This window comes from Rana temporaria, chromosome 8 (assembly GCF_905171775.1).
Source record: "Rana temporaria chromosome 8, aRanTem1.1, whole genome shotgun sequence".
Lineage (NCBI taxonomy): Eukaryota > Metazoa > Chordata > Amphibia > Anura > Ranidae > Rana > Rana temporaria.
In genome coordinates, this window is record NC_053496.1 from 143,533,306 (window position 1) to 143,550,809 (window position 17,504).

A 17,504-nucleotide genomic window follows, 5' to 3' on the forward strand; every position below is an offset into this window, starting at 1 on the left:
GCTTTAGCTTTCCTTGTGCTTGTAAGAGAAGAATAAATGGCAATGTCTCCTTCTCCATATTGCTGTGGCTCAACACTATAATAAAATAGGGAAAATATCAACAACACTGAAAGTTTAGATGGTATGTATTTTACTGACTCAACTTAGTAGGTTGGGGTTCCCAAAGCCAAATAGAATATGCAAATAAAGAAAAAAACAAGCCAAGCAGGCTTGTAAAAGGTGCTGCCAATCAGTACCACCTATCAGTGCCAATCAGTGCTGCCTGTCAGTGCCCATCACAGCCACCTGTCAGTGCCCATCAGTGCCACCTATCAGTGCTGCATATCGGTGCCGCCTATCAGTGCCCATCAATTCTACATATCAGTGCCTCCTCATCAGTGCCGCTTAATCATTAGTGCAACCTCATCAGTGCCCGCCAGTGAAGGAGAAAACAACATTTTATGACAAACTAAGAAACTTTTTTTATCAAAAATATGGGTGTTTTTAGTTTGTTTAGGAAAAAAAATAAAAACCCCAGAGGTGATCAAATACCACCAAAAGAAAGCTCTATTTGTGGGAAGAAAATTATAAAAATTTAGTTTGGGTACAGTGTTGCATGACTACGCAATTGTCATTCAAATTGCGACAGCGTTGAAAGCTGGAAATTGTCCAGGGCAGGAAGGGGTGAAAGTGCCTGGTAGTGAAGTGGTTAAAGGGCCACTGCCTTTCTGTTTAGGTTTATCATTCTTAAAAAAATAAAAAGTATCAAAACAGTGTGGTTACCTTAGAATAATAATAATGATATTATACATTTTTGGCTGGGTAGTTGATACGTAAAAAACATTCATTCCAAATGTAACCACACTGTTTTGATACTTATTTTTGTAAGATTGATCTACTGTAGCTTAGCATTCTTAACAATGCATGGCTAATCCTCCTGCAGATGCAGTGGGATTGAATTTAGCATTGAGGGCTGTGAATTGTTGATAATGTGTAAGTTAGGGTATACAGAAGTAGACATTCACAGGTCTCTACAAACTGGTCATCTGAATGATCTTAAAATAATTTTGATGAAAAGCAATAAATGACATGTGCCAAAAATGTGACATATCTCCTGCTATTAGTTAAGGTCCTCTTTCTTTCTTCCCTAGTGTGAATTGTGGAAAAGACATTCATAAAAAAATAGAATCGATCAACTCTATAGTGCCGCCTAATGAAGGAGAAAAATTCCAAGATGCAAATGACTTACAAGAAGAAACTTTTATAAATACCCTGATAAAACATGGTGAGTGTCACTGAAGGTTCACTAGTTATATTTTCTTATACCATCTTGTACTTGGGGGCTCTGTGGCAACAAGCTGGTTAACCAACATACAACGTACAGAAAATTGTAAGTAATAAAGATGAGCCGAACACCCCCGGTTCGGTTCGCAGCAGAAAATGCGAATAGGTAAAAAGTTTGTTCGAACCCTGTTAAAGCGGATCTCCACTCTAAAGTGGAGTCCCGCTGATCGGCACCCTCCCCCCCTCCGGTGTCACATTTGACACCTTTCAGGGGGGAGGGGGGTGCAGATACCTGTCTACAGACAGGTATCTGCACCCACTTCCGGCCCTACGATACGGGCAAAGGACGGGTTTTTTCCTTCCTTCCCGTCCGTCACCCCGTTGTATGCTGGGAACACTCGGCTCCCAGCACACAGCGGGAGCCAATCGGCGGGCGCAGCGCGACTCGCGCATGCGCCGTAGGGAACCGGGCAGTGAAGCCGGAGCGCTTCACTTCCTGGTTCCCTCACCGAGGATGGAGGGGGGAGCAGCAGGGTGACGAGCGATCGGCTCGTCATCTGCTGCGATCACCGCTGGACTCCAGGACAGGTAAGTGTCCTTATATTAAAAGTCAGCAGCTGCAGTATTTGTAGCTGCTGGCTTTTAATATATTTTTCCCGTGGCACATCCGCTTTAAAGTCATGGGACACGAATGTGAAAAATCAAAAGTGCCAATTTAAAAAAAACTAATATGCAAGTTATCCCCTGGGGTCCTGCCCCAGGGGACATGTATCAATGCAAAAAAAAAAAAGTATCAATGCAAAAAAAAAAAAAGTTTTAAAAACTGCCATTTTTTCGGGAACAGTGATTTTAACAATGCTTAACCACTTTCCCACCGGACCATTTGTCAGCCTTAAGACCAGAGGTGTTTTTACAATTTTCCACTGCGCTGCTTTAACTGGTAATTGCGCGGCCATACAATGTTGTACCCAAACAAAATTTGCGTCCTTTTTTTCCCACAAATAGAGCTTTCTTTTGATGGTATTTGATTGCCTCTGCGATTTTTAATGTTTGCGATATAAACGGAAAAAGAGCGAAAATTTTGAGAAAAAATGATATTTTCTACTTTTTGTTATAAGAAAAATCGAACAAACTCAATTTTAGTCATACATTTTGGCCAAAATGTATTCAGCCACATGTCTTTAGTAAAAAAAATGCCAATAAGCGTAAATTTATTGGTTTGCGCAAAAGTTATAGCATCTACAAACTAGGGTACATTTTCTGGAATTTACACAGCTTTTATTTTATGACTGCCTATCTCAATTCTTGAGGTGCTAAAATAGCAAGGAAGTACAAAACCCCCCCAAATGACCCCATTTTGGAAAGTAGACACCCCAAGGAACCTGCTGAAAGGCATGTTGAGTCCATTGAATATTTTTTTTTTTTGTAACAAGTGATTGAAAAAAGAAAAAAAAAAAAAAAAAAAAAAGAAATTACAAAAAGTTGTCACTAAATGATATATTGCTCACACATGCCATAGTTATATGTGGAATTGCACCCCAAAATACATTCTCCTGCTTCTCCTGAGTACGGGGATACCACATGTGTGAGACTTTTTGGGAGCCCAACCACGTACGGGGCCCCGGAAATCAAGCACCGCCTTCAGGATTTCTAAGGGCGCAAATTTTTGATTTCACTTCTCACTACCTAAGACAGTTTTGAAGGCCATAAAATGCCCAAATAGCACAAAATCCCCCCAAATGACCCCATCTTGGAAAGTAGACACCCCAAGGAATCTGCTGAGGGGCATATTGAGCCCACTGAATATTTTTTTTTTTGTACCAAGTGATTGAATAATGACAAAAAAAAAAAAAGAAAAAAGAAATTACAAAAAGTTGTAACTAAATGATATATTGCTCATACATGCCATGGTTATATGTGGAATTGCACCCCAAAATACATTCTGCTGCTTCTCCTGAGTACGGGGATACCACATGTGTGGGACTTTTTGCGAGTCTAGCCGCGTACGGGACCCCGAAAACCAAGCATCGCCTTCAGGATTTCTAAGGGCGCAAATTTTTTATTTCACTCCTCACTACCTATCACAGTTTTGAAGGCCATAAAATGCCCAAATAGCAGAAACCCCCCCCAAATGACCCCATTTTGGAAAGTAGACACCCCAGGCTATTTGCTGAGAGGCATGTTGAGTCCATGGAATATTTAATATTTTGACACAAGTTGCGGGAATATGACAATTTTTTTTTTTTTTTGCACAAAGTTGTCACTAAATGATATATTGCTCACACATGCCATGGGCATATGTGGAATTACACCCCAAAATACATTCTGCAGCTTCTCCTGAGTACGGGGATACCACATGTGTGGGACTTTTTGGGAGCCTAGCCGCGTACGGGACCCCGAAAACCAAGCACCGCCTTCAGGATTTCTAAGGGCATACATTTTTGATTTCACTCCTCACTACCGATCACTACCTATCACAGTATTGAAGGCCATAAAAGGCCAAGATGGCACACAACCCCCCCAAATGACCCCATTTTGGAAAGTAGACACCCCAAGCTATTTTCTGAGAGGCATTTTGAGTTCATGGAATATTTTATATCTTGCCACCAGTTGCTGGAATATGACAAACTTTTTTTTTTTTTTTTTTTTTTTGCACAAAGTTGTCACTAAATGATATATTGCTCACACATGCCATGGTTATATGTGGAATTGCACCCCAAAATACATTCTGCTGCTTCTCCTGAGTACGGGGATACCACATGTGTGGGACTTTTCGGGAGCCTAGCCGCGTACGGGGCCCCGAAAACCAAGCACCGCCTTCAGGATTTCTAAGGGCGCAAATTTTTGATTTCACTCCTCGCTGCCTATCACAGTTTCGGAGGCCATAGAATTCCCAGATGGCAGACAACCCCCCCAAATGACCCCATTTTGGAAAGTAGACACCCCAAGCTATTTGCTGAGAGGCATGGTGAGTATTTTACAGCGCTCATTTATTTTTGAAAATGAAGAAAGATATATATATATATATTTTTTTTTTCTTTTTTCAATTTTCAAATCTTTGTGACAAAAAGCAAGATCTGCAAAATACTCAACATACCTCTCAGCAAATAGCTTGGGGTGTCTACTTTCCAAAATGGGGTCATTTAGGGGGGTTTTGTGCCATCTGGGCATTCCATGGCCTCCGAAACTGTGATAGGTAGTGAGGAGTGAAATCAAAAATTTACACCCTTAGAAAGCCTGAAGGTGGTGATTGGTTTTTGGGGTCCCGTACGCGGCTAGGCTCCCAAAAAGTCTCACACATGTGGTATCCCCGTACTCAGGAGAAGCAGCAGAATGTATTTTGGGGTGTAATTCCACATATGCCCATGGCATGTTTGAGCAATATATCATTTAGTGACAACTTTGTGCAAAAAAAATAAAATAAAATAATAATAATTCTCTTTCCTACAACTTGTGTCAAAATATAAAATATTCCATGGACTCGAGATGCCTCTCAGCAAATAGCTTGGGGTGTCTACTTTCCAAAATGGGGTCATTTGGGGGGGTTTTGAACTGTCCTGGCATTTTATGAACAACATTTAGAAGCTTATGTCACACATTACCCACTCTTCTAACCACTTGAAGAAAAAGCCCTTTCTGACACTGTTTGTTTACATAAAAACATATTATTTTTTTGCAAGAAAGTTAAGTTGAACCCCCAAACATTATATATTATTTTAAAGCAAAGGCCCTACAGATTAAAATGGTGGGTGTTGCATTTTTTTTTACCACGCAGTATTTGCGCAGCGATTTTTCAAATGCATTTTTTTGGGCAAAAATACATATTTTTTTATTTTAATGCACTAAAACACACTATATTGCCCAAATGTTTGATGAAATAAAAAAGATGATCTTAGGCCGAGTACATAGATACCAAACACGACATGCTTTAAAATTGCGCACAAATGCGCAGTGGCGACAAACTACATACATTTTTAAAAGCCTTTAAAAGCCTCTACGGGTTACCACATTAGATTTACAGAGGAGGTCTACTGCTAAAATTACTGCCCTCGATCTGACCTTCGCGGTGATACCTCACATGCATGGTACAATTGCTGTTTACATATGACGCCAAACCGACGCTTGCGTTCGCCTTTGCGCAAGAGCAGGGGGGGACAGGGGTGCTTTTTTTTTTTTTTTTTTTTTTTATTATTATTTAATTTGCTTTTTTAATTTTATTTTAAACTGTTCCTTACTTTTTTTTATTATTTTTATAATTTTTATTGCCATCTTAGGGCATGTAAATATCCCCTATGATAGCAATAGTTAGTGACAGGTACTCTTTTTTGAAAAAATTGGGGTCTATTAGACCCTAGATCTCTCCTCTGCCCTTAAAGCATCTGACCACACCAAGATCGGTGTGATAAAATGTTTTCCCACTTTCCCAATGGCGCAGTTTATATCCGGGGAGGGGACATACCCTCCCACTGCTTGTAAAAGCAGTTTAGAGGCTAATTAGCCGCTAGGACTGCTTTTACATGAAAGCCGACCGCTGGCTGAAAAGAATGATACCAAGATGATACCTAAACCCGCAGGCATCATTCTGGTATAACCATTCAAAGTCCAGCAACATACCATACGTTGATGGTTCTTGTTGGACATGTATTGTAATCTTTTTTTTTTTTCATGCAGCCTGTTGGCTGAACGAAAAAAAGATTGATCGGTGGGTATGCCCACCATTAGAATACCTCCCTTCATCCACCCACTTCTAATGATGGGCATACATGCACCATTTATATATGCCGAAGCATGGGGCATCCTCCCGCAAAAAAGTTATGCCGCTCACACACGTATGTACGCCGCATAAAAAGTTATGGCGCATACACACGGTCGGACTTTTCCACGGGCAAGCTTCCGACGGAATTTCGACCGTATGTACGCGGCATTAGGAGCAAAATCGCTCCTCCGCCCCTAATGCCCCCATGCTTCGGCATATATGCTCTTTTTTTAACTGTGGTGGTGAAATCACCTCCCACAGTGTTGGAGTCGCGGCTTTATGTATCGTGGGAGCAAACGCTGTTGCTGTCACGCTAAATAAATCCGTGCTGCAACTGAATGGCGTACCTGCTAAGCAAATGATGGTTAACATTATAACAAAGTAACATTACATTTTAACATTAAGATCTTACCATACCATACCTGCAAAGCAAATACCAAAAAAATAAATACAGTAAAAAATAAAACATTTTTTAACGCAACCTGTGCCTAAAAAATATACATGCCAAAGCATGGGGGCATCCTCCCGCATAAAAAGTTATGCCGCATACACACGGTCGAACTTTTCCACGGGCAAGCCTCCGTCGGAATTTCGACCGTATGTACGCGGCATTAGGAGCAAAATCGCTCCTCCGCCCCTGCTGCCCCCATGCTTTGGCATATATGCTTTTTTTTTTAACCGTGGTGGTGAAATCACCTCCTACAGCGTTGGAGTCACAGCTTTATAAATCGTGGGAGCAAACGCTGTTGCTGTCACGCTAAATAAATCCGCGATGCAACTGAATGGCGTACCTGCTAAACAAATGATGGTTAACAATAAAACAAACATTACAGTATAACATACCATACCTGCAAAGCAAATACAATAAAACATTGTAAAAATAGAGAGAATAGATATAGAACAATAGTGAGTGGACAGTAGAGAGTGAACATAAGAGAACAATAAAGAGAGGAGAAAAATACAACCACAACTATTTTTGGATTTTTTATTTTATATATTTTTTTGTGTTTTTGTGTAAGTTTTTTTAATTTTTTTTTCACTTTTTTTTACTTTTATAAAAACTGTAAGAAAACTGTAAACTGAACGTTGCAGATTATGGTCTCTCAAAATGTGATGGCCATCACATATTCCGAGACCCTGTGTTGGTGTGCCTAGGACTGTGTGGTGCTGTACCCTACGCTAAAACTCAATTAGTGTGTGGTAGCGTTTGAAACATACACCAATGCAGAGACCAGGTTGGTCAGGACAGTCGGGACAATAAAAGCGGGTGTCACGCCTAAATCCGAGTTTGCTGCAGACACGACATCTTTTTTGGCGGGCTCTTTGGGTAGGGGTACCAGGGAGGACAAAAGGAAAATGCCTCTCATACAGCCGGCTCACTGCATTTGCGTTGGGAAGGTGGGGCACAGCACCATCTGGAAACAGAAGGGCTTCGACGATCTCTTCCTGGAATTTTAGGAAGGATCCAGTCCGTCCTGAAGCTCTGTATAGCACATGAGCGTTCAGCAAAGCCAATTGAAACAAATACACTGACACTTTTTTGTACCAGCGTTTGGACCTCCGGGCAATTAGGTACGGCGCCAACAACTGGTCATTGAGGTCCACCCCTCCCATGTTAAGGTTGTACTCGTGGATACAGAGGGGTTTCTCCACAACACCAGTCGCCGTAGGAATTTGGACTGCCGTGTCTGCGTGAAGCGTGGACAGAACGAAAACATTCCGTGAATCCCTCCACTTCACTGCTAACAAATTATTACACCGTAAGCAGGCTCTCTCCCCCCGACTAAGACGGGATTCTACAAGCCGTTGGGGGATGCCCCGGCGATTAGGTCGCACGGTGCCACATGCGCCAATTCCATAATCAAAAAGGTGACTAAAAAGTGGCACGCTTGTGTAATAATTGTCCACGTACAAGTGGTACCCCTTTCCGAATAAGGGTGACACCAATTCCCACACTATCTTACCAGCGCTCCCTATGTAATCAGGGCAATTCTCCGGCTCTACGTGACTGTCTTTTCCCTCGTAAACCATAAAGCTAGATGTATAGCCTGTTGCCCTGTCACAGAGCTTATACAACTTGACCCCGTATCTGGCACGCTTGCTGGGAAGGTATTGTTTGAATGACAAGCGGCCAGAAAACTTAACCAGGGACTCATCAACGCAGACAACTTGATTGGGATTATACAAGGCTGCAAACCGTTCGTTGAAGTGGTTTACGAGGGGCCGAATTTTGTAGAGCCGATCGAATTCAGGGTCTCCCCGAGGACGACAGAGTTCATTGTCACTAAAATGCATGAACCGCAAGATCTGCTCGTATCGTGTCCTGGTCATGGAGGCAGAGAAAATGGGCATATGGTGAACTGGGTGCGTGGACCAATACATCCGCAGCTCACTCTTTTTAGTAATGCCCATGATGAGGGAAAGGCCCAGAAAGATCTTAAATTCGGAAACCGTAATTGGCTTCCAATCTCTGGCAAGGGACAGCTGGGGATTAGCGGCGAAGAATTGACCAGCGTACAAATTGCTTTGGTCCACAATAGATCTATAGAGATCTTCCGTGAAATACAGCGAATAAAAATCCAGTGACGTAAAATCAACTGTATTCACCTGAATTCCGGGTTGGCCAGTGAATGGGGGAAGTACGGGTGCTGCAGAAGTGGTGGGTACCCAATCAGGATTGGCGAATGCAGCAGGAAGGGCACTATGGGGACGGGCCTGTCTTTGTCGTCTTCTTCTTCTTGGTGGCAGCGGGACACTACTCGTGCTTGCCACCTCTCCAGCTTGAACTGCACTTATGGGACTCGCCACGTCACCAAGTGTTACTGCAGTGCTGGATATATGACCAGGATGTACTAGGCCGCTGGTGCTTGCCAGTTCACCAGAAGGAATAGCGGCGCTAGTACTTCTCTCCTCCATACGAGAGCCCTGCGGTTCTTGCACCTCAGCGACAGCAGAAGATCGGGGTCTGGTACGCCTGACCCTAGCAGGGACCACTCCGTCGTCAGAGCTATCTGTCAGGGAGCCACTGTCGTCTACAGGATCGTATTCTGAGCAAGAATTTGACAGATGCGTGACCTCCTCATCACTATCCGTCAGGCTCATAAACAAGTAGGCCTCTTCATCACTGTACCATCGATTTGCCATTTTGGGCTCTAAATTTAGGGGTACAGTGGTGAGATTCACAGGCAAAAAAGCACCTGACCTGTTAGCGACTGAGTCAAGCGCTACCAAAAAAACTGTTAGCGATCGCAGAGATCAGGCCTGACTCTGCGAACGCTGCAGTTATGTGTTTTTGTGTTTTGTGTCAGTGATCGATCGATTGATCGATACTGCACTTCGGTGGGCTGGACTGGGCGAAGGGGCTAAACGCAGGTGCTAGCAGGTATCTGGGCTGATCCCGCTAACCATGCGTTTTTGGGAACCCTAAACTGCAGGGGACGCTAGTATAGATCTGATCAGATCAAGTATCGATCCGATCAGATACTATACCACTAAAGGGATGCGTATGGTGCGTGCGTGGGTGTTAGCGCTATTGGCCGCTGCCTGGGGCGACGCAGACCCTATCTGGCGCTAAAACCAAACTTTGATCACCCGCCGGGCGATCAGGGGGTTAAAATTTTATTGCAAAAAATATGGCGGGTGCCTTGATGCAATAAAAAATTAACTAGCTAAACTGCGTCACCGGTGACACTTATACTGTGATCACTGGTGACAGGGGGTAATGATGGGGTTAAACCTTTATTGGGGGGGGTTAGGGGGGGTCCCTAGACTATTTAGAGCCTAATACTGATTACCCTAACACTTATTTTTGTCACTAATGACACTAGTACAGCGATCAAAAAAAAATCTGATTGCTGTACTGGGTGACACAGTGACAGGCAGTGAATGGGTTAATTTGGGGGGTGATCGGGGGGTGATCAGGGGGTTAAAAGTGTGCCTACGTGACCTGGTGTCAGTGTAGTGTTGTGCAACTCACTGTTAGATGCTCTCTCCCTCTCGGTCTGGAACGGAAAGACCGACACGAGGGAGAGAGCAGTACTTCCCCTGCCAATGTTTACAAAACATTGCCAGGGGAAGACAACCATTGGTTGGAGCGATCACCAGGTCCAGGCCAGATTTTATTGGCCTGGACCTGGTGATTGATCAGTTCTGCATCGAATCTGATCATCGTGAACGGCGGTGGGGCGCGCGCGCGCGCCCCATCGCCGTTCACGCGCCGGACGTCATAATACGTGATCTCGCCCAGGAGTGCCATCTTGTGGACGTATTATGACGGTGCGGCGACGGCAAGTAGTTAAAGTGAAACAATAAAAATGAAATATTCCTTTAAGTTTCGTGCCTGGGGTTTGTCTATAGTATGCCTGATCTTGGCTGTAAGGAATGGTCGGGTCTTGGCGATACAGATAAAACTAATTGAAAAAAAACGGCATGAGTTCCCCCCTGTCCATTACCAGGCCCTTTGGGTCTGGTATGAATATTAAGGTGAACCACGCACCCAAGTAGAAAAAAAGCATGGAGGTCCCCAGGGCCATTGGGCCTTAGGTGTTGGTGGTACCAGAACACTCTAACCCCTCACAGATACTGTTGTTGAGCATAGGAATGGGCCCTGCTGTGAAATATTAGATCAAAAATTTTAATTACATGGCTCTGTTAAACAAATTGGGTCTTTGGTTTTGGTGGCGCCAGAACACGGTGTCCTCGCAGTTACTCTTATTGGGCGCAGGAACGGGCCCTGCTGTGAAATATTATTTCAAGAATTGTAATTGTATGCCCCTGTTAACCACTTAAGGACCGCCTCCTGCACATATACGTCGGCAGAATGGCACGGCTGGGCCCATCCACGTACAGGTACGTCCTGTACTAGTACCCAGCCTTGGGTCCGAAGCTCCGTGACAGCGGGACTCACAGACTCGATCGCTGCTTGAGTCCCGCGATTGGTCCCCGGAGCTGAAGAACGGGGAGAGCCGTGTGTAGACACGGCTTCCCCGTTCTTCACTGTGGCGGCAGCATCGACCGTGTCATCCCTTTTATAGTGGGACACAATCGATGACGTCACACCTACAGCCACACCCCCTACAGTTGTAAACACACTTCAGGTCACACATAACCCCATCAGCGCCCCCTGTGGTTAACTCCCAAACTGCAAATGTCATTTTCACAATAAACAATGCATTTTAAATGCATTTTTTGCTGTAAAAATGACAATGGTCCCAAAAATGTGTCAAAATTGTCCGAAGTGTCCGCCATAATGTCGCAGTCATGAAAAAAAAGACAAAAAAAAAACGCTGATTGCCATCATTAGTAGTAAAAAAATTTTTTTTTTATAAACATGCAATAAAACTATCCCCTATTTTGTAAACGCTATAAATTTTGCGCAAACCAATTGATAAACGCTTATTGCGATTTTTTTTACCAAAAATAGGTAGAAGAATACGTATCGGCCTAAACTGAGGAAAAAAAGTTTAAATATTTTTGGGGGATATTTATTATAGCAAAAAGTAAAAAAATATAGAATTTTTAACAAAATTGTCGCTCTATTTTTGTTTATAGCGAAAAAAATAAAAACCGCAGAGGTGATTAAATACCACCAAAAGAAAGCTCTATTTGTGGGGAAAAAAGGACACCAATTTTGTTTTGGGAGCCACGTCGCACGACCGCGCAATTGTCAGTTAAAGCGACGCAGTCCCGATTTGCAAAAAGGGGCCTGGTCCTTTAGCTGCATTTTGGTCCGGGTCTTAAGTGGTTAAGCAGAAAAATTAAGCCTATCCTGTAATTAATAAAACAAAATAGATATAAATTAACCCAGTTTACTAAAAAAGTAGAGGCTTAAAAAAACTAAAATAAATCCAATGATCCAATCTGAGAGCAACCCACTACTCCACCAATAGGAGTGAGGTTAGCTCCACATTCCAAGCTCACTGGTGTGATTTCTCATAAACAGTTCATGTAAACAAGGAAGAGGGAGGATGTTGCTAAATCCCAATAGCTGCAAGATGTTGGATAATGGATACACACTTCCATCACTGATCCCACTTCATTAATTCCCTTTGGTAGTCTACTCACCAGACACCAGTTCATATGCAGCCCGATTAGATCTCTCTGGTCACAGCTGACTATCCCTCTCGGGGTATGCATTGATGCTGATCAGTGAATTGATGCATGCAGCAGTGCGGTCATATAAAAAGCAAGGGGAAGCTCCACATAGTGTAAATCAATTTAATAAAAAAATAATCCCCCCTGTAAAAATTATGCTTACAATGTATAAAAAGTCAAATAGCATGTCACATAGAAGGAATACATCTTTCTCACTTAAGTCAGCCAGTAGTTCTTACACAGATGGTTACTGCTGCCGTGAGTCCCTGGAAAGCCGTGGTCACGCACTGACGCGTTTCGCGATTGGCTCGTGAGGGGCAGAAAAATTGGGCCTTAGGCAGCGGTGCCCTAAACCAAAAATATTCTTAGAAGCGAGCATCAACAATATTGAGGAGGAATAGGATAGTCACTCAGCATAATAGGATAGTCTTCCATAGAAAATTCAATCGGTTACATCAGCATCAGGTGCTTGGTAGCTGCTGTTCCGAGACTGATTCATTTTTATGAATGTGAGCCTATGAACAGGCGCACTCTGTGATCCGTTACAAACCCTCCAGCAGCACTGAATGTGCGTTTAGAAAGAACGCTGGATGCAGGACAGGCCAGTAGCTCAATTGCATATTGAGCAAGCTTTGCCTCAAGACCCAGTAACCCAGTGGATGCTTTGTTAAGTAGGTCTCCAGGTCTGCTCTTGCCCCTAGATATCCCTGCACCATGTAATACAGACACTGGCGATTGGTTGCTTGAACCGATCAGACCTTGGCGCTGAGTAGTGAAAAATTGTCTGAAGGCATTGGTCAGCTGGCCACCTTTTCCACCGCTTTTTCTCTGACTGAACGAAGCCTCAGCAACACGTTGTCCATCACCAGGAAATTGTAACCTCCCAGGGTCTGAAAATGCATTGCACAAACTTTTTTTCAAGGCCTCCTGAAGATGTTTCATCCTCTGCTTCCTCTGCAAAGGCAGGATGAGTTCTGCAACCTTACCCTTGTAATGTGGATCAAGAAGGGTTGCCAGCCAGTAACGATCCCTCCGATGATACCACAAATCCTAGGGTCCTTTTGCAGGCTTTGCAGAATCAGAGAGGCCATGCAGCGTAAGTTTGCAAAGACATTCGGTTCTAAGTCCTCTGGGTCACTAAGGATCACATGATCTGCAACTACCCCCTCCCAGCCACGTACTCCTTGGGTTTCTGGGGACTGAAAACAATCCCTTTAAGACTGCTGCTAAGTGTTATCCTCCACATCCATGCTGACACAATCCTCCTCTTCTTCCTGTGTTTGGCAGGCCCGAATACTATCTGGATAAAGGGGGCCTTGAGAGGTAAGGAAGTCCTCCTCTTCCTCCTGCTGTTCTGCCCCATTATTCCACGAAGCGTGGGCTCCAACAGGAAGACAAGTGGGACAGTTTGTCCCCCTAATGACAATCCTGCATTATGTCAATGGAGGATTGTCTTGGGAATTGTATAAATCAATTATTGTCCATGGTTATTGGATGTCACAGCAGAACATGGGGCTGGATACATCTAATAAGTTTTTTAATTTTAATTTTATTAATCTGTTTATGAGGTTTTTCCATCGACCCTCGAGGGTCGGGTCTGGTTGAGGAGCCTGACACTCGGGAATAACTTCTTAATGGTTTTATTGTGTTTATAATATGATGTGCATCATTGGACATTTGTTTCATGAACAATTATCAGACACTATTGTTGTTCGAGTCCTTTTGACGATCGCTCCTCCGATCTTGTGGGGTCATGCCGTATGTGTACAGGGTGGCGCTATGTGTGTGGGGTTGAAGCGATCGCCTCTGTATAGATTGCGCCTGCGCGTGTAGTCAGGGTGAGGTCTGGTTGATCTGTGGCAATTTCAGCACAGTGACACTCGCGGTTATGCGACGTCATCACCCTCCACTGCTCGATCTCCACACGGACGGGTTTGCCTGTTTGCAGCCGGCCGGCGCAACAGGCTTAAGGCTGTTCTTTTTTCCATGAAAACCTTAGTTAGACTTACCGGTAACGGTATTTCTACAAGTCTTTCAGGACAGCACCTAGAGAGAATGCAGATCCATCCACTTCCCAGGAAACACTGCAGTCGTTCCTTTAAATCCTGTACACTTCCACCATGGCCTCAGTTGCTATCGAGTACCTCCGGCCATGCTGAAAATAGATAAGCAGAACATAGCAACCATACATATTAGCATTTATAAAACAAAGGGAGGGTTATTGGTGCTGTCCTGAAAGACTCGTAGAAATACCGTTAACGGTAAGTCTAACTAAGGTTTTCTCACCTCGTCTTTCAGGACAGCACCTGGAGATAACCGAGTACTTACTCTAAGGCCCCGTACACACGAGAGGATTTATCCGCAGATACGGTCCAGCGGACCGTTTCCACGGATAAATCCTCTCAAAGATTTCCGCTGATTTCGATGGGATGGAGTGTACACACCATCGCATTGAAATCCGCGCGGAAATCCTCTGCCAATGACGTGTCGCGCCGTCGCCGCGATTATGACGCGGCGACGGGCGCGACGCTGTCATATAAGGAATTCCACGCATGCGTCAAATCATTACGACGCGTGCGGGGAATCCCTTTGGACGAATGGATCCGGTAAGTCTGTACAGACGAGCGGATCCATCCGTTGGAATGGATTCCAGCAGATGGATTTGTTGTGCAGCACAGCAAATATCCGATCTGCTGGAATCCATCCCAGAGGAGATTTCTCCGCGGAAACAGATCCGCTGGCGTGTACACACCATAGAATCTATCCGCAGAAACCCATTTGCTGGGATTTATCTGCGGATGGATTCTATCGTGTGTATGGGGCCTTAGGGTGGGACCACCGCTTGAAGGACCTTCCTGCCAAATGATTGCTCCGCTGCTGTGAGCAAATCCATCCTGTAATGACGAGCAAAGGTGAAGCCCCAGCTCGTTCCGCCCAGGACGTTGCTACGGCCCGTGTTGAATGGGCCACTACCCCTGTGGGATGTTCTATTCCCATAGCCCTGTAAGCTTTGTGAATAGCCATTCGAAGCCACCTACCAACAGTGTTTTTAGAAGCTCCGTAGCCCTTACGAAGTCCAGAAAATAAGACAAAAAGAGAATTGGATCTTCTAAACTCTTTTGTGATCTCTAGATAGCGCACAATGCATCTACTCACGTCCAGACTATGGAACTCCCTTTCTTTCGGACAAGTTGGAAATTGACAGAAAGTTGGTAGGACTTTCTCTTGTGCTCTATGGAACAATGACGGCACTTTCGGTAGGAAACCTGGATCTGTTCTCAAAACAACCCGATCTGGGAAGATTGTCAGAAAAGGCTCAATAATGGATAATGCTTGAAGCTCACTGACCCGTCTAGCTGAGGTGACTGCTACCAGCAATGTCAGTTTCAAGGTCCATAACTTAATTGTGGCTTCCTCTGGAGGTTCAAAAGGTCTTTTCGTCAGACCTTGCAGAACAACTGATAAATCCCATTTGGGAAAAAATTTAAATGGTAATGGCCTAGTCCTAGCTAGTGCCTTGAAAAATCTAATGATATAAGGATCTAGAGTAGGGATGAGCTTCGAGTTCAAATCGAACTCATGTTCGACTCGAACATTGCCTGTTCGCCGAACAATGAACAATTAGGGGTTTTCGCGGCAAATTCGAAAAGCCGCGGAACACCCTGTTAAAGTCTATGGGAGAAATCTAAAGTGTTAATTTTAAAGGCTAATATGCAATTTATTGTCCTAAACAGTGTTTGGGGACCTGGGTCCTGTCCCAGGAAACATGTATCAATGCAAAAAAAAGTTTTAAAAACGGCCGTTTCTTCAGGAGCAGTGAATTTAATAATACTAAAAGTGAAACAATAAAAGTGTAATATTACTTTAAATGTTGTACCTAGGGGGGGTGTAAAGTCAGCATGTGAAAAAGCGCATGTTTCCCGTACATAGAACTGTCCCTGCACAAAGTGTCATTTCTGAAAGAAAAAAAAGGCATTTAAAACCGGCTTTGCGGCTATAATGAATTGTCTGCTCTGGCAGTTACAGAGATGATTCATTCATAAAAAATAAAAAAAGCTTGGGGTCCCCCCTAATTCCATTAACAGGCCCTTCAGGTCTGATATGGATATTAAGGGGAACCCCGCCTTCAATTTAAAAAAAAAAAAATGACGTGGGGTTCCCCCCAAATATCCATACCAGACCCTTCAGGTCTGGTGTGGATTTTAAGGGGAGCTCCACCCCAAATTTAAAAAAAAATGGCGTGGAGTTCCCCCAAAAATCCACACCAGACCCTTATCCATGCACGTTAACCTGGCCGGCCGCAGAAAAGAGGGGGGACAGAGTGCGGCCCCACCTCTCCTGAACCGTACCAGGCCACATGCCCTCAACATGGTGAGGATGTCCCCATGTTGATGGGGACAAGGGCCTCATCCCCATGACCCTTGCCCGGTGGTTGTGGGGGTCTGCGGGCGGGGGGCTTATCAGAATCTGGAAGACCCCTTTAACAAAGGGGACCCCCAGATCCTGACCCCCCCTATGTGAATTGGTAATGGGGTACACTGTACCTCTACCATTTCACGAAGGAAGTGCAAATAGTTAAAAAAAAAAACAGACACCGTAGAAAAAAATCCTTTAATAAAAAAAAAAAATCCAGCGATGTGAATCCACTCTCGGTCCGGCCTTCCGCTCCAACGTTGTCTTCTATCCAGCGATGGATGATCTCTCCAGCGACGGGTGATCAGCGGTCTGGTCCAACGATGAGAAGATCCATTCAGAGCGCAGCAGGCGAGCTCCTCTCTCCGCTGGACACAGCCCAGCGGAATGACGCGCTGGAGCTGTGACATTTCTTATATAGGGGAAGCGGCCACCCGTCACGTGACCCCACCCCCTCTGACGCACCCTCGTACGTCACTGGAAAAGCCCGGTCTTTCCCAGTGACGTATGAGGGTGCTGCGCTCTGGACGGATGGATCTTCTCATCGCTGGACCGGACCGCTGATCACCCGTCGCTGGAGAGATCATCCGTCGCTGGATAGAAGACAACGTTGGAGCGGGGGGCCGGGCCGAGAGTGGATTCACATCGCTGGATTTTTTCTTTTTTTTATTAATAAAGGATTTTTTTTCTACGGTGTCTGTGTGTTTTTTTTAACTATTTACACTTCCTTCGTGAAATGGTAGAGGTACAGTGTACCCCATTACCAATTCACATAGGGGTGGGCCAGGATCTGGGGGTCCCCTTTGTTAAAGTGATCTTCCAGATTCTGATAAGCCCCCCGCCCGCAGACCCCCACAACCACCGGGCAAGGGTTGTGGGGATGAGGCCCTTGTCCCCATCAACACAGGGACATCCTCCCCATGTTGAGGGCATGTGGCCTGGTGCGGTTCAGGAGGGGGGGCGCACTCTGTCCCCCCCC

General features: G+C 44.6%; 1 protein-coding gene across 3 annotated transcripts in view; it reads left to right on the forward strand.

Moving 5' to 3' along the window:
* SLC43A3 (solute carrier family 43 member 3) overlaps positions 1-17,504 on the forward strand; it is a 236,337-nt gene that overhangs the window by 116,380 nt on the left and 102,453 nt on the right. For all 3 annotated transcript variants that reach the window (XM_040320810.1, XM_040320811.1, XM_040320812.1), the window contains exon 8: positions 1,131-1,264. In XM_040320810.1, the coding sequence (XP_040176744.1) occupies positions 1,131-1,264 (134 nt within the window). The remainder of the gene's footprint in view (positions 1-1,130; positions 1,265-17,504) is intronic.